The following is a 23,458-nucleotide window of genomic DNA, read 5'->3' on the forward strand; positions in this document are numbered from 1 at the left end:
TGTAAACTTGTCCACAGCTGCAGGGTATACGGTATACTCCTGCAGAGGTGAGGGGGTCTCTATTGTCTTTTGCTGAACGTAGCATCTGTTGTATTTTTCTGGTGGGTCTGAATACTGTTTGTAAGCCGTGCTTTTTCATAAGCTTTCCCATCTGATCAGTGATTCCTTTGATATATGGCAAAAATACTTTTCCTGTGGGAGACTGTTTTTCCTTAGTTGTTTGATTTATCCTTGGTTTACTCACTCTTCTGATTTCATTTCTGGAGTAGCCATTTGCTTGAAGTGCGTGGTTTAGATGATTAATTTCCTCGTTGAGAAAGTGTGGTTCACATATCCGTCTTGCACGGTCTACTAATGTTTTTATTATGCCTCTTTTCTGTCGAGGGTGGTGATTGGAGTTTTTGTGTAAGTACCGATCCGTGTGAGTTGGTTTCCTGTAGACCTTGTGACCTAACTGAAAGTTTGCTTTGCAGATGACCAAGGTATCTAGAAATGGAAGTTTACCCTCGGTTTCTTTCTCCATGGTGAATTGTATGTTCAGGTGGATATTGTTGAGGTGGTTTAAACAGTCCATCAATTCTTCCTCACCATGGCTCCAAATGGTGCTCTGTCTTTTGGTGCTTCCTCACCATGGCTCCATCAGGTTGTTTCCAATACTCAAGTATTTCAGATTTGTACCTGACATTTAAAAGTCAGTCCATTTATGCACATCAGCACCTAGAGTGCATACAAGGCATGGTAAAAGTAAAATTGACAAAATATTTGTATTGAACAGAAAGTAACATTTATAAGCATGTGCTGCCTTGTATATAAGGTAATTTGCTTTGCATTACTAGGCACAGAAAAATGGGCAAGCAGGTAAAGTAAAAGCTGGTGTTATGCATCATATCACGAGACTGCACAGATCTAGTTGCAGTTTATGATGGGCCAGCATCTGGGCAAGCCATATGGGGGGCCAACCTCTGCTGGATGGGAATGTACAGAGACACTCAAAACTGGGAAAAGCGTAATTATGTACAGCAATAACGGACATTAATTGAAGCAGGGGAAGATTTCCAAGTGATAACCAAACCTCCTTTAAATACCTAGACAATTTCAGATAGACTGTCTTAGAGATGCTCAAAACTGCAAAGATAAACACGGAAAGCATGGAGTGATTCATTTCTTTTTCATTTCCTCCACCCAGAAACTATTCCTGGTTACTTGTGGTGTATAAAAGCTGGAAGCAACTCAGCAACATCATTGCAAAGTAGCTTAGAAAGATAAAGGAAACAAGAACAACCTTTTGTAGAGAATTAGAGCCAATTCAGATGTTAATTTGATAAGCACTGCAGCCAAAAGCATCTCAACTATGGGGTGGACTTTGTATAAAGCATTTAGCTCAGGCAATTTTTAATTAAACCATTCTTAATGAGAGGTTTTACCTGGAGTGGCTTGTGTTCACATGAACACAAACAGCTAACGGCCCACATGGTTTGCTATCCTAGCAGCAATCATGCTATGGGATAAAATCGGAGTCCACTCTACTAGATTGCATTTACGTGACATCTGTTCCACCATCAAGGCAAGATTTTTATGATGACCCTGTAGGATGACAAGCTATATAATGGCATTTGTGACTTAGCAGGGAAGTGGTTACTCAATTCAATTTCTTGCAAAACTTACTTACAGAAAACTATTTTTGCAGGTTAATAGGAAACAGCTTTTACATATTTTAATAAGGCTAAAACATGGTGCAGTTAGAACTAGAGGGTTTCTATGGTTATCCAGCAGCAGGAAGCCCTGTTTCATGTGAATGCAACATTAGAATAAGCCTACAGACAGCAACAAGGATGAAGAAGAAATTCAGTGCACTTTTAAACCGTTTTGAAGACTGCTACTTATCTTGAAGCCTGGTAGAAGCAGCAGCACAGTGGATCCATGCTCATTTTCAAGATTACCTTGCAAGTGAAAGTGTTTGTCCTTTATCTAGCCAGTCCATATGAAATTCTAGCAGACTGTCTTTTTTCTTTTCTTTTTTACTACAAAGCAGCCTCTTTTCTTTAAACCTTCCAACTTCTTATGCTAAAGATGACAGAGCAGGGTTCAGAGAAGCAAAGGAAAATGTGCTAAGCATTTGGGCTGCATTGTTAAGTATGATATAGTCTTCGTCTAAAGCCCTGTTCACCATCCACTCATTTGCTCTCCACTGATTGGACTTTACTAAATAAAGCACAAATATTCTACTTGCCTCAGCAAACCCCCCCCCCCACCACCACTTTTGCAAAAACATGAAGTCCAGAAACAAATTTTTCCTTCTCTGAAATACCCACTGGGTACCAAAGTTATACTTCTAGAATTCCAGCGTAACGATCCTTTTGCTCTGATCTCATTTTTAAAAAAACAAAAACGAATCTTGTTTGGATAACACTTCTATTCATTGTCTCTGATTCATCTTTCCTTTCTAAAAAGTACGTGGAAGCACTAAATGTCAGTAGTATTATAGTAGTATTTCAATTTCGGCTTGTGGACGGCCGTGTTGAATTGTTTCAAAGTCCTAAGAACGATGGAGTGCAAGAGATTAAGATATAAAAGCTGCCAACTTTCAAACCAGCTATTATAGCTGTGCAGTAATCACCCTGTGACAGTCAACATGCAGTGAAGAACTTTATACACTCCTCAAATATCAAGCTGCTGCAAAAGATCTACAAGAACCAACTGAAAAGTTGGCAAAGTCCCAGAAATTCCATGATTAACATTTTAAAGTTGCTCCCACCCTGTTTCAGAATTCCCAAAAAGGTTAGGTTTCAAGGTAGAAATAGATTAAGTCTGCCATTTTCACCACTGACACCCCCAACTGATGCCTATTGTGGCATTACTACAAGGAATAAAATAGAGTATATAAACTATGAATATAGACAGACAAACAAGGAAAAATAAAAACATGGCAAGAAATTCAAGCAGAAGGAAAAAACTTCTCATGGTAATTGTATTATCAAATGGTGTGTAAATTTAAAGATCAATTAGTCAAAGAGGGAGGCTGGTCAAGAGAGAAAACATTTTTTGAACAACTAATCATTAGAGATGCAAAACACTTATTAGGAAAAGTATATAAAATTCTATTACAATATGATACAGAATCAGAGCAAGTAAAAAATTGCATGATGAAGTGGATGCAAAACTTTGGGGAAAATATATGCAAGAGACAGTGGGAAAATTTACTGAATGCCAAATATTAAGAGAGAATTAGTGTAAAATGTTCTTTATATGGTATATTACTCGCAAGGACATTGCAAAAGCTAACAAGGATTACAATAGAAAGTGTTGGAAATGCCAAAAAGTGGATACAACATTTTATCATATGTGGTGGACATGCAAGAAAGCAAGGAAATATTGGATAGAAATACATGAAGAAATGAAAAGGTAAGTTTAAGTTTGTGATGAACCCCAAAAATACGTTATTAAGTATTTTACCAAGCAATGTTACAAAAATACATAGTGAATTATTTAAATATATGGTGACCACGGCAAGAGTAGTATTTGCAGCAAAATGGAAAACAGAACGATATCCAAAATTAACATCTTCTATTCACAATAGGCCAATCCAAGAATTCCAGGAAAAATATTTTTTGATTATGTAGCTGAAAACTAAGAATAATTAAGAACAACTATTATTAAATATGATGATAGACAGATATTTAAATAGAAGTAGAAAATAGAAATATATATGGGCAAGTTCTATATAGGTATATGATTTAATGACAATTTGATTTAATTTATAGTAGTTTATTCATTAGGTTTCTCTCATATAGGATTTAGATGTTGTGCTTAGATTCATATATGATTACTGATGATTGAACTAGTGGATGACTATAGAGATATCATTTTGATAATTGTACGATGTAGTTATAATTTTTGTGTATATGTATGAGTTTACTATCTGAAATAAATGAAAAACTTTATTTAAAAAAAAGGTTGGAGACCCCTGATATAATGTTCTAGCTTGATACCCGTGCTTCACTAAGGTATTTAACTACTTTAAATCCAGTTATAATTACTTATGGGTATGTAACATTTTTTGGTTGGGGGGGGGGGTTGAGTTGGCTTTGTAGTATAATAGCATAGGTACCAGAGCTTCACAAAGGTGATTGAATAAAGCAAGTGTGTTGATGCTGAAAACTGATGAAGTGAATTTCAAAATGTAACATTTATTGAAGAGATTTTAAAAGGAAAAGATTGTAGTGCAATAAATAAAGTGAAAAATATGTACAACCGTACCTCTGAAGGACCTCTTTGTAGACCACATCGGTGGTTTTCCCCTCAGGTGCTAGATCACCAAGCTGCTGGATGAGCTCAATCTGCAGCAGGCCATATAAAACTGCCCATGAAAAAGAAGTCCTCCCTCAAGTCAATTCTTGCCACCTTCAGTATCTGCCCCGGGACTTGTTGATCATCATAGCAAAGCAGTCCTTGAGGGGAACTGCGGTCTCTTGAACTTAAAGAGGTTTTCTGATGGTATGCGTGGTATGAATACCGACTCCCCCTGAGCACTACCAGTGAACAATGTTGACTTGATGGCCTTGATGATGTTCCTGTGGAGGGCTTTCACTGGAGCCCCCACTTTGAGAATCTTGTGGGCTGGGAAGCCAGGAGGGTTGAGTATGTTGAGAAACTCCACATCTTTGAGGGTTATGCTCAGTGCCTCAAAACACCCCTTGTGCACCATGATGCTCTCATCCCAAACAATGAGCTTACAGTTCCGCAGCATTTGGGCCATGTTGCTTTGTTTTGAGATGCTGAACAGGGATGTTTCTGCATGGATGCGGTTAAGAGGCAGCTTGAAGGTAGTGAAGGATCATAGAATATGCCTGAGTGAGCCTTGACCTTCCATTGAAGTGAGCGCCTTTCTACTCTGCCACTCTGTGCACCTTGGGGTGATCTTGCTGGTACTTGGCCACGGCTGCTTGGTGCACCACAGGAGTACCGACATGCATATTTCTTGGCTGCATCTCTAAGTTGCTTCCTCCTTTTAGCATCGGTGTATCTTGCACGACGTCTGCCAGGAGGCTTCTTAGGAGCAGTAAGAAGTGATGGCTGTGAGAGGTGTAAGGTGGAGTTGGACTGAGGGAAGGGTGGTGTGGTAGGCACTTCGGCAGGTTCATGTGAGAGGTTCGCATTGAAATAGCCCCTAGAAAGGTCATACACCATCTCCCCATGAACATTTAAAAATTCAGTTGCCATACTGACTTTTATATAAAATCCCTATTCAGGAGTCTTGTCTGCAGTTTCCTTTACCTGATTTTTACCTCAGAACACAGAATTCCACAGCTGACCCATCAGAGACAGGGGGGTGCAAGCAGGCAGGCCTCACAGTAGTGTTGCCTGGTCCAGGTTGGAAAATTCCTAGAGATTTGGGGGGTGGAGCTTGGATAGAGTGGGGTTTGGGGAGAGGACACATTCCATGACTCTCTTAGCAACTGCATACTGTTTAGAATGTTGGGCTGAGCTCCAATCAGGCCGCATTTGCAAATGACCTTGAAAGCTAGCCCAATCAGAGAAGAGGGATTTTTCTTCAGTAACACCATTTTTCTGGTCCTGATCAATCCCGGAAATATTTGGAAATAACTGGGACCAGCAACTGCAACAGCTTTTTCCTTTGCTTTTGGAAGTTTCGTGAGCAAAAGGGGAGGGAGAAGATCCTCACAAGCAAATAGAATCTCACATTAGGGAGAGCTCAACTGTCTCCCAATCATGCTGATTCTCTCATATGGTCTAAGAAAATCTACATGATTGGACAGAAAGTTGAATTCTCCTTAATATGCTATTCACATATGGGAGTCACCTCCCTTTCCCTGCCCCTTTTTTGCTCAGGAAAATTGCAAAGTAAAAAAAACAAAACTGTTGCAACCAGCTGCCAAACCAGCGTATTTTTGGAGTGCATGCCTTCTGCTGGCAGGTCAGTTCTGTTGAGCGTCTATGGTTTGGCACTGGTTCTGTTGGGCTTTATTTGTCCCATTTGCATTGGGATGCTTTTGGTCAGCGGTTGCTCTTGTGTCTTTCTCTAATTCTTCTGTGCCCTGGAGAAAGCAGTGTTTTTTTTTTCTAACATAGGAAACAATGGAGAGTAGCTAGGGACACCTTGTTCAGGGGCCCACAGAATTGGACCCCTTTGTCTGATTCATTTGAATCTAGGGGGGAGGGGGTCTTTAGAGGACAAGGAGCCTTCACTGCAATTTAGGTGTCATTTACTCCAAAGTGGGCCCTCCAACCCCCTAGAAAGATTCTCCCATAGTGAATAATGGACCTGGAAAAAAAACTGGATCCTAATATAAAACAAGTATTGAAGGACCTGATACCCAAATCAGAAAAAAAACTGTTTGTAGTGCTTACCCCAGTTATAAAGATAAGATACATCTCTAGCATTCCATCATCCAAAAAGAAATTAAACCCTGTAATACTACTTCTGCAGTTCTTAGAGTGTATAGAAAGTAATTTTTACCAGCAAAAGCTATAACAGAAACTGTTAGCCAGTGAAGCAAATCCTAGTTGATTAATCATGAATTTTAAATCTATTTATTTATTTAATTAATTAACTTTTATGAATGAAGTAATAGCTCTGAAAGGGGAATTTTTATTTGTTCTGAGATGATGCACAGATGTGTCAGCTGTGGTACTATGTTAGAACACACTCTATGTTTTGTGAGAAATGGAAAGAGACATTCCACCAGTAGTTTTGTTAAGTACTTGTATTATTTTCTTATTTTACTTACTTCATTTATGCCCCACTTTTCTCTCCAATGTGGACCCAAAGTGGCTTACATTGTTGTTCTCTCCTCCATTTTATTCTCACAACAACTTTGTGAAGTAGCCTGAGAGGGTGTGACTGGCCCAAGGTCACCCAGCAAGCTTACATGGCATAAATAATGGATTCTTTTTAAAGAAATGTTACTGATTAATTATTCTGTTTAGGCTGTTAGAAGAGTTGGGGAAATAATCCAATCCCACTTATGTAGAATTGTTTTCAATAAAGTTTACTATAACAGCAGGATGTGCAAAAAGCATTAACTTATTGACAAACAGAGGGGAAGTCCAACAAGAGGCCGTAGGGCAGGGCAAGAAAAACATTCAGTAGGTCCTGAACAGTAGAGAGAATATACTACAGCTCCCCACAGAATTCAAATGGACTAAACACACCTTGTGTTAATATTGACTTTAATGAAACTGCTCACATGCTGTCACCTCTCCAACACAAGTGACACTTAATTACCCTCAATGTCAAGAACCTCATAGAACATAATGAAAATGTTTAATCCTGATTAGCCTGGTGGAGGGGACAAACATTTTTCCTTCTAATTTAACACCTTTCCACTTGCCTGGGAAATACTCTCAGTATACAGAAACTACTGCCTTGCCTATGGGTGACCTCATTTCATTGCCGTGCTGACCAGCAGTCAACCATAAACTTCATTATAAGATGAAAGAATTCATTGGAAAAATGACAATATATGTTGAATAAACAAACTTGCCCAGTAATATTGTGAGTAAATTAGCTGACTGAGAATTGCCAACATTTTCCTAAGAATAAAACTTGAATACTATAAGACAGTGTTAAATATAATTGGCGCAAACAAACTATGATTGCAGTTTAAAACATTAAAAAGGGTACAAGCCATGCCAAATATATCTGAGATCTGAGACTCTGAACCAATTCCAGCTAAACACAATGGAAGCTTTTCAACTGATTTAAAAAGAAAGTAGAAGTACAACAAGCCCTTATTCAAGAATACGGAGTTACAAGAAGTACCTTGAAACACCATATGGTCCACATATTGGCTAGACAGCTTCCCCTCCCCCACACATGAACATGCACATTTCGTTATATTGGAACCATGTTCTTTTTTCTTTCAAGTGGATTCAAGCCCAATGGCTCATTCTTCAAAGTAGTCTGGTACTACTGAACTGAGAAGCGGCACATGAGAAGCTATAAAATGTATACATCAAGAATTAGCAAGAGTGCCACACATTTTATCAAGACACTCCCGGAGGAAATGAATATATGCTCTCTATAATATAACAGAGTGAAAACCTGACATATACATCAGAAAGGAATGGGCAGTCCTCTCTCTGGTGGAACGTATTCCAGGCATATGATTACCTTGTAAGGGAAGGCTTGCATGTGAACCCCTCCTCCCGTTTTCACAGCATGCACTCAGCTAAAGAGCACATCCTTCCAGAGTTTGGTGCTTTCTGCTTAGCATCTTACAATGAGCAGAAGAGCCTAGTGCTAGAGGCATGGGATCTGCAACAGAGCACCACCTCCTACAATGGAGGATGTACTGCAGAAACAGAAGAAAGGATTAGCATCCAAGCCATGGTTTTCATAATTGAGGTAAAGTCTGGACAATGTGCATGAGAACATATGAACAGCTGTAGAATGCTACTGATCTCCAAAGCCATCTCTTGCTCTATCTATACTCTCTCACTGGACATTTCTAGTCTTTCTCCTGATCACATTAGATCACCTACTATATTTCCCTCTAACCCCTTGCTCTTATTACTCTGATTTGTATTAACCTGATAAAGATTGTTTAAAACTGGTGAACAGTACACAATAACATGTCTCCTGTGAGTTCTAAAATAAAATAGACCTTTGCCACAAACCCATGTCCAACTCAGGCTTAAGCTGACCTTCCCCTACCCTGAGGTAAAACTTCTCCTCTTTAAGCCCATGAAGCTGTATATTGGGCTGGGAAGCCTCTGGTAGTGTGGTTGATGTTAAGCTTCAACTTTCCTTCTTGTCCCACCCTTAAGAAATATTAAAAATGGTTACCCAGCCAAGTCTTAGTAGGGGACAGATCAGGGGATTGCGCTTCCCTTTAGCAGAAGCTGGCACACAAGGCTTGGGGAGGTTCAAAACGCAAATGAAGGTTTATTTACAATAGGTAAAGTAAGAAGGCAGATAGGCAGGTGTTTGAACTTAAGTAACAGATAGGTTTTTATACAGCAACTTCACTGGTGTGAGGCACAAAACACTTGGAATAACACTAGGTTGCTGGCTTCTTTCAGAGATTGACACTGCTTCACAGATGTTACACTTTATATACTCAAACACAAACACAGCACGACTTTGGTTGTTGTGGATTTTCCGGGCTGTATCGCCGTGGTCTTGGCATTGTAGTTCCTGACGTTTCGCCAGCAGCTGTGACTGGCATCTTCAGAGGTGTAGCACCGAAAGACAGAGACCTGTCTTTCGGTGCTACACCTCTGAAGATGCCAGTCACAGCTGCTGGCGAAACGTCAGGAACTACAATGCCAAGACCATGGCGATACAGCCCGGAAAATCCACAACAACCATTGTTCTCTGGCCGTGAAAGCATTCGACAATATAACAGCATGACTTTCCCTCCTCTCCAGACCTTAGGGTGCTCCACTGAGACAAACCCTTCCTAGATACTGGGCAGGCATTATAGTTATGAGCTATAACCCTGTTCCTGGCACTGAAGGGGAGACTCCTCTCTACTCACTTCCTTGTCAGATCTGTTGAGTCTAAGTAGGAGTTAGTGCTGGTTTTCCTCACTTTAGTCCTAGGACTAAAAGTATTTCACAAACATTATTTCCTCTCACAGAGGATTCTCCGGCTGACCCTCTCTGGTCTAAAGCCAGGCTCCAACTCTCCTTTCCACTCTCTTGGTTACTCTTCCACTCCCACTGACAGCTTCCCCCAACATTCCATCCCCAACTGCCATTTCAGGCTAGCCACATTGCGGGTGGGGGGGTGGGGAAGGAAACATGTCAATCATAGCTCACTGACTGGAAATCTCAGCCTCTGAAGCTGTGTCCGTCACAACCTGACTCTCTTTGGCAATGCAGAATTGTCATTTATATCAATGTAGAGTTTAGATTACTGTGTCTTGCACAGGGGTAAACAACCGAAGTATGTACATCATAAATAAAATATGGGATTTATTAATACACTTATGTGGATCCCCTCATATGATTCATGATGTGACTATAAGTAGGAAGCTTTGAACTAGCAGAAATCCACAGGTTTTCCTTTGAGCAACCACATGCTATTTTGCTGCAGGCTGGTATTCCTAATTCCAAAAGAACTTCTTATTAGAATCACAAGATTGTATGACTCGATCTGCTCACTCAAACAGCAATACCCCCCATCCTATAAATGCTAGAGAGATCTTAGAACAGCAAGTTTCTGCATCTTTTTCACTCTTCTGCAACCCAGTATGTGAAAGTCATAATGAACCATCTTAGAAAATGATGGTTGAGCTAAATAGGCAATATTTGGCTCTCTCATTTACACTCCACTTCATATTGCAAACCTGACACGCAAAAGACCTTGAAGGTGACAATTATTCCTCCTTTTGCTGTAAGAAAAGTTAGGGGCTGCAAGGCACAGACTTGTCAAAATCACACCGGATGTCTGCGGCAAGCCCTCTCACAGCTGCTGCTCACATAATACTCAGTCCATCTAGGGCTCCCAGTTCAGGCCACATCAGCCATAAAGTGCTTCCTGTTTAATATACAAACGTCACTCCACAAGCTCCCATGGCACTGTCACTTTTGAGGTCAGACGTGTTTCCCTGAAACCTGATCTATTTGCCATTTAAACTCAAAGTTAAGCTGCAACGCTAACTGCATTCATTTCTAAATATAGGTTTGAAGTTGTGAGTAAAATCTGCTTTTTTAGCTTGAGGGTTTTGATATTAATAGTGGGAGAATCTTGAAGGTTAGACTCATTAGCTTGAATGATGTAGAATAATTTAAAATTCTAAGAGGGAGACAGGAAACAGTGCATCTCAGTTCTGAATCTGTGTGTAAAATTGCTTTGCAAACGAATTGTGATGTCTGCAATTCAGCAGAATTGATTTGCTCTGTTTAATCAAACAGACATTCAGAGAAACAGGATAGCCAATATACAAACAAGAATGATAACTCAGCTCCCATAAAAAGCAGTATTGGACACATGGACATACAAAACTGCCTTATACAGTCTAATCACTGATCCCTCCTAGCTCTGTGTTTACTGCTCTGACTGGCAGCAGTTCTCCAATGTCTTTTGGTATCAGGGAGGTAAGTGGAGACGAAAAGGTATCTGTTCTATCTCTGAGGTATGGTCCCTTTCCTGCTTAAACATGTATGTACCATGATGAGACAAGAAGTCAAAAGGTAGGGCTATGCTGAAACAATGGTTGGGACACATTTCACATTAATCCAAAAATTGTGACCTCTTTAAGTATATTTTCATGGAGGAGGCTTCAAAGGGCATATGAAAGTCCTTGGGCATTCAGCGTGGGGAGATATGAAGCAAGAAACATTCACACTCTGCAGAGCAAGGCAATGGCAAATCACCTCTTCTTCTCACTTGCCTTGAAAGCCCCTTATGACGCCAGCAATGGGCTTTCAAGGCAAAGGAGAAGGAGAAGTGGTTTGCCAGTGCTTTCCTCTGCAGAGTCTTCCTCGGTGGTCTCCCATCCAGGTACTGATCATGATTAGCTTCTGAAATCTGACTGGATCTGGCTATACCACGCTGCCTCCCCTCCCAGTTTATCCTTGGTTGTATCAAAATATAATTGGCTACTTAGCATTGTGACGTCACTTTGTTTGAACTGAACCCACCATCCTCTTGTGAGGGTTCAGCTCAAACAAAGGACAACATGATTTGAAAACACCGTCCTCATTGTGTATTTGCTCAAGAACAACATCATGAAGACAACTCAGAGTATCATTTAACTGAATCTTGCAATCCGTTATTGGAAACAGGGCTTTTTTTCTGCTGGAACATGGTAGAACGTAGTTCCAGCACCTCTTGGTGGTGGGAGCTGGAGGCAGCGGCAGTGGTGGCAGTGGCGGGTGGGCAGGCAGGCGGCCTCTCCATGCTGGTCCCGGGAGCTGGAGGAGGCGGTGGTGGCAGGAAGGTGAGTGTGGGCAGGCAGTTAGCTACATGGTGTGCCTGGCCTCGGCTGGCTCACGTACTTTAGGGTTGCCAGCTCCAGGTAGGGAAATTTCTGAAGATTTGGGGGCTGGTACGTGGAGGTGGAAACTGAGGGTGCTTCCAGCTCCTGAAATTCAAGTTGTATTCTTTCCCCCCTTATCAAGTCTGCCTCACATTATTACCCTAGTATAAATACTAAGGAGGTTAGGTTCTTGTTTCTTAACACTTTCAGCACTGTATCCAACTTCTGGTTGTTTTCAAATTTCTGCAACTCATTCTCTATTGTATTGTTTATTGAATGCCCCATTCTGTTGATTGTATTGACTTACACTGTGAAATGTGCCTTGAGTCTCAGTGAGAAAGGCTGACTATAAATAGTACAAACAAAATAAAATAAATAGCAACACTGCAAGTTTTTTAAGGCAAAAGATTTGCAGAGGTGGTTTGCCATTGCCTACCTCTGTGAAACAATCCTGGAGGGATCACCTACTTAGCTTCCAAGATCTAAGATCAGGCTAGCCTGGGTTGTTCTGGTCATGGCTCAGGTGGTATACTGCCCCTATACGTGGTGTATCCAGTTAACTGTGAATAGACCTTTCATCAACACATTTCTTTAATCATTTTTAAAGTCCCTAATACACTCTAGCAGTTGTCACATCATGTGGCAGTGAATTCCATATATTACAGATGCACTCTTTAATATCCAAAGGAGTTAGCTGTGTTAGTCTGTAGTTGCAAAAAAGTAAAAAGTAGCACCTTTAAGACTAACCAACATTACTGAGGCATAAGCTTTTGAGAACCACAAGCATAAGTGAGTGTCATCAACTTATTGATGGCACTCACTACAATGCCTCAAACAATCTAATTTAAAAGTCTTTTAATCAAATGGATTCTGGTTTTGGAAAGGGCGTGCTCAAAATTTTCAAGTTGCTGCTCACCAAGTAGATTTCCGGCTCACAACACTGCACTGCTTAGAGGGAACATTGCAGGTAAGGGGTGGGGAGGTGAGCAAGATTGAATTGTGGGAGCCCTCCTGGGGGGTGGCTGTGCCCTGCACGATGATGTCACTTCTCAGAAGTGACATTATTGCACCGTCCCAGGAGCACATGCTTTGCACACATGCATGTGGTACCAGGGGCGCCACCTCCTGCCAGGTGTTGCCCTGGGTGCTGGCAACCTACACTATGCCTTTGAGTTCCACCACCTCTTTTTCCAGGAAAAAACCCTGATTGGAAGGCATAACAGTTGCCAATCTTCCCAGCCTTCTCCCCGTCTACTCTTCATCCTGGCAGCCATTCCAACCCCAGGAAAGTTTATTCCTGGGGTTGTGGGTCCAACATGGAGTAATTGCATTATGGGTTGCAGGGATGGCCAAGGGGGTGAAATCGCTCCCTTCTCCCTTAAGTGAAGTTCCATTGATAGAAGAGAAGGTGTGACTTACCGCCCCCCTTGCCCATCTCCAATTTAGTCACCTGACCTGCCAGGCCATTACTCCATATGGATCCTGCAGGCCTGCAGGCCCAAGAATCAACTTTCCCAGGGTTGGAAAGAACTACTGGGGGAAAGGAAAGCCAGGAAGATTATTGATCTTTGTGCTAGATTCAACCAATTATTACCAAGAGGGAGATTACCAAAGGGAAGAAAAAAAACAGCTCTAAAATAGAAGCGAAAGAAATACATTTTTGATACATAACTGCAGGATTTGGAAGCACTAAGTTGGCCATGAAAATGTTTACATGTAAATGTTCAGCTCAGCAGCACCCAAATGACAGACAAAATGGACAGCATTCAGTGCCTTGGATCTTGTCAACCCTACAAAAGTTACAACAGAAGAAACTTTCCCTTAAGTTACAAGCCATGAAAAGCTATTGACTTGAGTATTGGTACTGGTTTGAGCTTCAGAAAAAGGCACTGTTCAATGACACTTTAGGTTTACACCCTGAATTAATCAGCATGAATCAAGACTACCAACTTTTATTCACTACAAAGTTGAACCCCCATAGCATTCATGTGATGTTATTATACAGTATGCACACACAGGCCCAAACACTGGGGGAAAAAATTAGGGATATGAGATGAGTTTTTGCTTGCTTGTTTTCTAAAACACGGATTTAGAACATATTAATATGGCTTCTGATCTCAGCAAAAAAGGGGAGTGGCTATAAAATTCCTAAAAATATTTATTAGTGAAATCATTGGGAATAAAGAAGGATGGTATCCAATGCTGAAAGAGCCTTTATAATAAAATATACACATTTATTTGTGTGTATGGTCCATACCAAAAACAAGCCTTTTTTAAAACAGAATTTTATTGAATGAGATTGAACAGCACACAGAAAGAGAGCTTTGTGTACTGAATTCTATTTCAAGTAGGTCTTCTTATGATATAAAATCTGATTCACAGCCTAAATCTTTCTTTTATTAGAATGCTGTCACCTATTGGATATATAGAGATTATAATACTTTTTATTCTATTTCCATATTTAAGGTTAGACTTTCCCTTGTCTGGCCTTTAAAATGGACAAAATTAAAAGATTCAAGATTAACTGGGCCAACCTAAACAGAATTATACTCCTCTAAATCAACCGAAGTCAGTGGTCTTAACAGGGAGCAGTCCTGCTTAGGATGGCCCTGTAAGTATCAGACATATACAGAACACTCTCCTATTGTTATTTCTTGATAGTAGGTTACTATACGGTTCTATTGAGAATAGGCAGGTGGTTGCTATAAAAAGCAGAAATACAACTGAAGGTAAATAAAGGGTTTTTTTCAATTTAATGTTATTGCAAAAATTAATTGGTTTATTATTTGGAGCATTTACAGTGTAATCCTATGGAGAGTTACTCCAGTCTAAGTCCATTGATTTCAACTGGCTTAGACTGGAGTGATTTAAGATTGCACTGTTAAAGTCCAACCAGAGAATTTGTTAATAAAATTATTGAAAGTTACAGATTTGAATTAAATCAATTTATACAGTTGAAAAAAAATATTACTACATTGGGTTGCCATGTGCCCACAGGGGACAAGAGATGTCTGGCCTCCAACAGGCCTTGACCGCCGGCACTCCAGTGGCTAGCACGAGAAAGAAAATAATTTTTACATCTCTATTAGCAATGGTATGACATCATTTCTGGGGAAATCTGGAAGTAATGGCACACCACTCTGGGATTCCTAGAGAGGTATGACATCACTTCCAGGTTTCCAAGAAGTAACATCATGCCTCTACTAGGTTTGCCATCCCCCTGCCTGGGGTGGCAGAACCCCTTCCTCAGCCCCATTAAGCTGGCCTGTGGGGGGGGGGGGCGGAGGCGAGGAGAAGTGTGTGCAAGTGATGGAGGAACTGCTGTGCTCGCAAAAGGAGAGTGCTGTGAAAACAACCTCCCTGGAGATGGATTTTACTGAGTTCCACTTCAGCATGCATGGCGACTCCTCCATCACGCTCATTTTCCAACACAATGGGGGAGTCCTGGTTTGTGCTGGAGGTTATTGCAAACTGCCACCAGAGAGGTGGTCAGTGAAAACTGCTGCCAAAGAGGCCTCTGCATGCACCGCTGTTCCTCCATAATGATGTGATTTTTGTTGGAATAAGACACTGTGGCCTAATTTGAATTGAAAGAGTAAAGAGTGCTTGCTTGCAGGTGGAGAAGGAGCTTGATACATTGTATAGTGTCTGTTTATCTGTTCCTATGGAACTGGCCCCTCCCTGCTGTGAGTGAACATTCCTTCTGTGTCAGTTAAGATGTCTGTTGGTGTAACTGTCTCTCTCCTATGTACAAGTCATGAACATGGTGTCTCTTATAGTTTGTTGTTTACAGTATATAGTTATTAAACAAAGTTCAATATTATCTTATCAAATGATATTACTTCTCAGTGGATTCAACTATTGACTCTGATATATATATATATATATATGAGAAGAAGGCGGAATATCCTGCACCTAGCAAGTGAAGGGATATTGCCCCATAATAAGGATCGACCGGGATATTTAAATATATCTCCCTCATAATGTTCTGGTACAACAGAGGAGTGCAGGAGCACAGACACAGAAGGTGGGTTCCTCACTGTTCCCAACTCCCCCCCCCCTGCACCCCCATTTTCTCCCTGGGCCCCTGGCAACCCTAGCCTTTACTAACAGCAGCCCCCATACCTCTCCCCCCCCCCGCCCCGCAGGTCTCCTGATGGTTTCCAGGCCAGACCTGGCAACCATATTATGACTTCGGAAACAAAACTTCTAAGCTCTTGGCAAAAATCTTTTCCAAAAAGAAGCAATTCAGGTTATGTTATGTGAAACTATATAATACTACCCATCCTGATAAGTCTAAAATTATGAACTTTTTGGAAAATATTAAGATCCCTGAAATCAATGGAAATTATTTAGAAAGAATGAAAGGTCTTTTTACTTTGGCCAAGCTCTCTGCATTTATAAGAAAACTGAAACGTAATAAAGCATTTGATCCTGATCAGCTGTTTTTGCAGGTCTGTAAGTAGTACTTAGAAAGAATCATTATACCCATAACTACTATTCTTAATGAATCTGTTCAGCTGCAATAAATATCAGCCTCTTGGAAGGAAGCTGCAGTTAAGTTATTCTGAAACAAGGGAGCGATTCCTTATTTATGGAATTATCCAGCCCTGTAGCTTTGCTGAACCAAGACATTACTGCAAATAGATTAACAGTGCAATCATAACCAGAGTTACTCTAATCTAAACCCATTGATATCAATAGGCTTAGACTGGATTAACTCTGTTTAGGATTGCACTATAAATAAATTAATCACAAAATATAAATATATAAGGCTGTGACCAATCTGGCTGTATGGGACAAAGGAAAATATCATCTAACATGTAAGAGAAATATAATTCATACATCTTATAAATGTAATAAAGACGATATGCTGTTTTTAGACACAGAAAAGGCTTAGATCATATAGAATTTATTTAAAACATTGGAAGTCTTTAATCTTGGTGGTCAATTTAAAACTGTATTTTTATCTTTTAGCCAGCATTTAAATTAAGTTCATTTGTCACCAGTACTTTTTACTTTAGCTATTAGCAATAGTTATCATAGAGAATAAAATATGGAATACAGATAGGAGAGTTTGATCTAAGCCTATCATTAACTTTGACTAGTCTTTTTGAATCTATTAAAGAAACAGAACTTTACTATTATAATTTAGTTTAAGAATGAACTGAAATTTTGGTCACTTTATTTGCTCTCATGGTTGGATATGCTTGCATTAAAATAAATCTTTTCCCCAGGCTTTTGTTTCCAATATAATAACTCTTTACATGTTTATCAAATTATACCGAATAAAAGGCAATAATAATAATGAGTATTACCTGGTCAGGGAACCAGCTTGAGTAACATAAAATGTCTCTCTTGTGTGATCTCTTGGGAGGTTTAGGAGATACTTTATATTAGCAGCAAGAATATTAGAATTGAAGCACTGGTATTTGGCCAAAGATGTGGATAAAAAACTTTCAACTCTGGAAAGCTTGCAGATTCATGGCTTTTTACTTAAGAATTATATTTGGTTTTGATAAGATGTTCCAAAGTGTATCCACTTGCTTCATGTTTAGATATCTTGTACAAAGTAACAAGGGGTTTGAGCTATCAAAGTATTTTGCTGAGGGTCTTTCCTACAGAAGCAAGAGCACAGTAGGCTGGGTGAAGGAGAAGAGACAGGAAACTGGCTTCTAACAGCAAAAAACAATCATTAGACCTATGCCTGTTTTGATTATGTACCTGAACATTCAAGCCCAATTACGTTTCCTCACATCTCAGGACTTTATGCTGCAAATGAATTTTCTCCAAATGGAATTCATACCAACACACTTCAGATATTTGGCAAATACATCAACCACTATAACTGGCACCATAGCTAAGATAAAATATGATGTGGTTTTCCTTAAAAGCTTACTTACCCATTAAGATACTCAATAGCTTTTGTACTCTAGAGTTGACACCAACTATTCTGTACAGTCCTTGTTCATTGATACCTAAGAAAGAAAAATAGATTTTTATTTAATTTAGAAGAAGAAACCTTTTTTCATTTCAAAAGGGGCATCTCTTAGAGCTAAACTAATTAGCTAGTTCTCATATGAACTCTCAAACACATTGATTAACAGAATGACTTCCTGCTTTGATGTCTGTGATTTCATGCATGTGTTAATGACCAGCACAGAAATTCAGGAAAGTCCATCTGTAGATCAGCCAGTATCAAAAAAAATATAAAGAATGAGCTAGATGCAAAAGATTCAATATTACAGAGATTCAATATTGTATTTGATTTTTTTCAACACTAAATAAAATATTTTAGCACAGCTATACTGTGAGTTAAAATAGCAGCAAACACAAAATAGGGATATCTTTTATACTTTGATCCAGGATAATAGGTTCACATTAGAGATGGGCACGAACCTGAATACAAACCAAAAAAACCCACGAACCAGCCTGGTTCGTGGTTTGCGAATCAGTGGTTCGTGAAAGTTCATTTCCACAAACTGGTCTACTGATTCATTCGGTTCGTTTAAAGAGCAATGCCCCTTTCCCTGCCGCTGCAAAGTGGCAGGGAAAGGGGTATTTAAACCTATGGATCAGCTGCTTTCTGGGGAGATCCCCAACAATCAGCTGATCATTTAAACAGCAGGGCTTGGCTGCCCGGCCAGGAGTTCCTGGCTGGCTGGCCCAGCCCCACCTGCCGTTTAAATGGCCATTTCCCTGCCGCTTGGAGCGGTGGGGAAATTGCCATTTAAACTGTGGGTGGGGCTGGGCTGGCCGGCCGAGAGTTCCTGGTCGACCAACCATTTAAACTGCAGGTGGGGAGTTCCCGGCCGGCCAGCCAGGCAAGCCCCACCTAGCCATTTAAACTGCGGGCGGGGAGCTGCTTAAATGGCCACTCAGAGCAGTGGGGAAATGGCCATTTAAACTGTGGGTAGGGCTTGGCTGGCCGTTCAGGAGTTCCCAGCCAGTCAGCCAAGCCCCACAGTTCAAATGGCCATTTCCCCACTGCTGGGAGCGGCCATTTAAACAGCTCCTGAACTTGCCCCAGTTTGTGGGAGTATGTGGTTCCTGGTTCATGAAAATGACATGAACCACGAACCACATGATTCAATTTTTTTGCTGTTCGTGCCCATGTCTAGTTCACACACAGAAATTAAATCACAGTTATAACTGTGTGGGGTGGGAAACACTCTTTGCAAGGAGAGCATGCCAAAATATGCTGTCTCTGTCTACAATCTTTTCAGTGCTGACCTAAGCAGAGTTATAATGTTTTAAATCCAATTAAGTGAATGGACTTAAGAAGGGTGTAGAATTGCCATGCTGGTCTCTCCCATTCTGTATTTATTCATATATGCAATTTAAAAAAAAAATATGTTTATGTACGTACTTTCTCAATTGCCAGGAGTTTGGTTCAGACAAAGGGGGTTTATTTATCATACTGAAACCTATGCTTTTAAAACTATGTTTGCAACATCTATCATCAAAACTGACTTAGCAGCAAATATGCATGCCAGTTTGTAGTGAAGGTCATCAAAGCTGCAACTCAATACTTCTTTGTTTTTTAAATCATAAATATATGTCAATGTATGATTTGGAAAACAACTAAACATTTCTGCTTTCTAGAGTTGCAAGGTCCCCTTACCCTTCTGGTGGAAGGGGAGAACCCAGCACTCACCTTTCTGGAGGTCATCGCATATGTGTGCTCTCAGGACAGCATGATGATGTCGCTTCCGGAAGTGACATCATTGCTTTATGGCAGGAACGTTCCTGAGAAGCCTATTCCCCCATCTTTCCCACCCACCCTGCCAGCCAGGGGAGTGGTGGCAGGGGGCAGAGGGTTGGAGTGGGGGATCCCCCACCCCCACCGAGGGACCTTGGATCCCTACTGCATTCCTATAGGGTGTATATATGAGTAGAAGGCCACAAAATAAAACAAGTGGTTTACAAAACAAATTAAAGATTTAATAGAATGTTTGGCTTTCACTTTACCTATAACATGAAGATAATTTCAGGCATGTAACCATGTTGAAATACAAGAGCAAGATTCAAGTCCAGTTGTGCCTTAGAGACCATCAAGATTTCCAGAGTATGAGTTTCTAAGAGTCAAAACTCCCTTCATCAGATACAAGGAGTAGAAAAAGGTAGGAGTCTTTATAATATAGGCAGAGGGTGAAGTGGGTATTTCTGATTCCTGACACATAAATCTGCAATACCCCTCCTACTTTCTGCCTGAAGTATAAAGACTCCTACCTTTTTCCACTCTTTTTTACCTGATGAAGGGAGCTTTGACTCTTGAAAGCTCATAGCCTGGAAATCTACTTGGTCTCTAAGGTTCAACTGGACTCAAAACTTAGCCATAATAATAATAACATTCGATTTATATACTGCCTTTCAGGACAACTTAATGCCCACTCAGAGCACTTTACAAATTGCATCATTATTATCCTCAAGACCATAACATGGTTGAATATGCCCTGAGAGCCAATGCGATAGTTTTAAGAATCTCAAGATGGTACATCTCCCTTATAAGAGAAATTAAAATTGGTGGTAATGGATACATTTCAACCTAAAAGTAAGAATATATGGGTAAGCCACTCTACCTCTTGTTTCAACAGCATGTATGCATTTCTTGACAATGCTGAAGCCCATGTTATCCAGCTGGGCAGCTGAAAAGAAAGAACAAAACGTGAACATATCAACTTATAAAATGCACATAATTTTAAATACAGCATTTTAGGGGGGCTTTTTGCACAAGTATCTCATAACACTATTCTGAAAATGGTTTGGTGCCTAAATGGATAACATTTTAGGAAGGGAGAGAGCTTAATCAATCACACAATCATACACTTCCTCTGATGGATTTTTATTCAGACCTTTTTATGTTTGACTATATAAATGGGGGGGGGAGACTTCCTTCCACAACCTATTGTTGTATTGTACTCTTTACTATTCAAAACTATTGTACCCTTTACTATTAAAAATTGAAATATATGTCTCCATGAATTCTCTGAATGGTGAACTAAAATAAGCTTGATAGCATATCTTCTGTATTAGTCTAGGGATGCTCTAACTGATAGACTCCCAAGTAGGCTCTTCAACTTGCAACAAATTACATGTGCTTCAGCCTATTAACATTGTTTTCATCCTTCTGTTTTATATGCCCTTCAGTTTTCTTGTCCTTCACTATCTCCCAAAAAATCTCTCTACTCACAAATTAATAAATTGGCTTTAGTTCTTCACAGAGTTTCTAGCGCTATCCCAACTAGGGTTGCCAGCTGGTGGAGTCAGGGTTGGTGGACACAAGAGGAGTGGGATGTCATTGACATGATATCACTTCCAGAGAAACAGATTTCCCAGCAATCCCTAGAGGGAAGTGATGCCATGCACTTGCACCAATGGCAGTATTTTAATTAATTTTTCTCCCACCAACTGATGGAGAGGCAGGGAGGGAAGTGGGGACCGCCAGAGGGAGGTCACCCAGCATTTAGTCTTAGCCAAAGTTTTGGTAATTTTATGATATTGCTTTGAATTAATTTTTTTTAAATTTATATTTCAATTTATATACTGCCCATCCTCAGGGGCTCTGGGCAGCGAACAAGTTAAAATCAATAAAAACAAGAAAACAACAATACTAAAATCAACATACAAAACAATAATGAAATAAATTAACCAAGTGCAATGGTGGGGAGAACCCCCCCACCCCAAAGGTGGGAGGCTGGCATGGCACCACCCCCTTCAACCACCGAACGCCTGGAGGAACAGCTCTGTCTTGCAGGCCCAGTGAAACGATAATATGTCCTGCTGGGCCCGGGTCTCCATTGACACAGTGTTCCACCAGGCTGGGGCCAGGACTGAAAAGGCCCTGGCCCTGGTTGAAGCAAGGTGGGCTTCCTTACGGCTGGGGACCACCAGTAAACATTTATCCGCTGATCGAAGCAGTCTCCAGGGAACATGCAGGGAGAGGCAGTCCCGAAGATATGCTGGTCCCAACCCGCTCAGGGCTTTAAAGGTAAGAACCAATACCTTGAAATTGATTCGGAATTCAACCGGAAGACAGTGCAGCTGGCGCAGGACAGGTGTGATATGTGACTGGTAGGATATACCAGTCAGGACCCGCTCTGCTGCATTCTGGGCCAGTTGTAGTTTCCAGATCAGGCCCAGGGGTAGCCCAGCATATAGTGTGTCCGGAGCAGGCTCCTCCTGCCCCGGACTGGGCGCGCACGCCGGCCTCCCTGCCGCCCGCGGAGCTCCCCCCCCACCTGCGAAGCTCCCCTCCCCACCCACGGAACTCCCCTCCCCAATCCCGCGCACCCCCCACACACCCCCAACACCCCTCGGGGACCCCCTACCTGCGGGGAGCATGGACGGGGCGCACGGCGAGCCGGGCCAAAACAAGGAAGCGCTCACCCGCGCCGCCGCCCCTGTCAGCAGAGCCGCACGGGCCGGCATGGACGGCCGCCGCGCCGAGGGAAGCCGCTCCGACGAGGGGAAGGGCTGCGGCCCAGGAAACGCCGAGGCGGCCGCCCGCACCGTCCGGGTCGGGGGCGCAGGAGTGGGCCTGGCCGGCAGCGGGGCGAGGGGGCGGGACGGAGAGCCAGCCACGCCATCCCCTGACTGGCTGGACGGCTCCTGGGAGGGCTCGCCGGTGTGAGCCACGGGCAGGGATTGGCGCAGGGCCAGCGCCGGCGAGCCATCAACGGGGAAGAGGAGACAGCTGGCGGGACAAGGAAGAAGTGAGGAGGGAGGATGATGGACGGGCACGGTGACCAAAGGGAAGGGGGGGGAAACCAAGGGAGAGCAGAGGGTGGAGGTGGCACGCACAGGGATTGGTGACGGGTCCAGAGGCGGGGAGGAGAGCCGCTATAAAGGGGGAGGTCCCGATGACGCCGAGGAGGAGTAGCTGACTGAGAGGTGGCACAGAGAGAGGGAAGGAGAAGTTCTCGGAGACAGCTGGCTGGAGACAGAGGCTGCTGGAGCAGCCACGGTCCCAGCCCAGTCTGAGGCAGAGGGAACTCACCCCTCCCCCTGGAGGCGAAGGAAGGGACGGCGGAGCACGAGGACGGCGCGGTTGGGGGCGGGGCGGGGCCTCACAAACTGGTGGAGAAAGCAGGCCCCGGCAGACCCGTGAGGCACCCGCTTCCGCACCTACCCACCCCCGCAGGCTGGAGCAGCTCCCGTACCCTTATACGCCCGGCAGTGCTGCAGAAGCCGAGCGGAGAGACACCCCCGGCCAGCCCTGCCATGTATCTCACCCAGTTCAGGCAGTGGCTCACGGAGCATCAGGGCCAGCTGCTGAAGGAGGTGGCCCAGCAGCAGCTGGATGCCCAGGCCGCTCTCGCCCGCCAGCAGCAAGACGCTCAGGCGGCCCTGATCCGGGGACTCCAACAGACCCTGGCCCAGGCAGGGGCCGGTGCCGGCGGGGGCGGGGGAGGCGCCAACCCCCGCCCGCCCTTTCACCTGGCCAAGTTAGGGCCAGAAGACGACATAGATGCCTTTTTGGAGGCCTTTGAACGCACGGCAGAGGC

At 42.3% G+C, this 23,458-nt stretch overlaps 1 protein-coding gene across 3 annotated transcripts in view; it reads right to left on the reverse strand.

The window, feature by feature from the left end:
* The window catches only part of ARHGAP26 (Rho GTPase activating protein 26), a 401,231-nt gene that overhangs the window by 167,554 nt on the left and 210,219 nt on the right, over positions 1-23,458 (reverse strand). For all 3 annotated transcript variants that reach the window (XM_054976071.1, XM_054976070.1, XM_054976072.1), the window contains exons 14-15: positions 20,534-20,599; positions 17,855-17,929 (exon numbers count right to left, since the gene is read on the reverse strand). In XM_054976071.1, the coding sequence (XP_054832046.1) occupies positions 17,855-17,929; positions 20,534-20,599 (141 nt within the window). The remainder of the gene's footprint in view (positions 1-17,854; positions 17,930-20,533; positions 20,600-23,458) is intronic.

Source organism: Eublepharis macularius, chromosome 4, assembly GCF_028583425.1.
Source record: "Eublepharis macularius isolate TG4126 chromosome 4, MPM_Emac_v1.0, whole genome shotgun sequence".
Classification (NCBI taxonomy): Eukaryota; Metazoa; Chordata; class Lepidosauria; order Squamata; family Eublepharidae; genus Eublepharis; species Eublepharis macularius.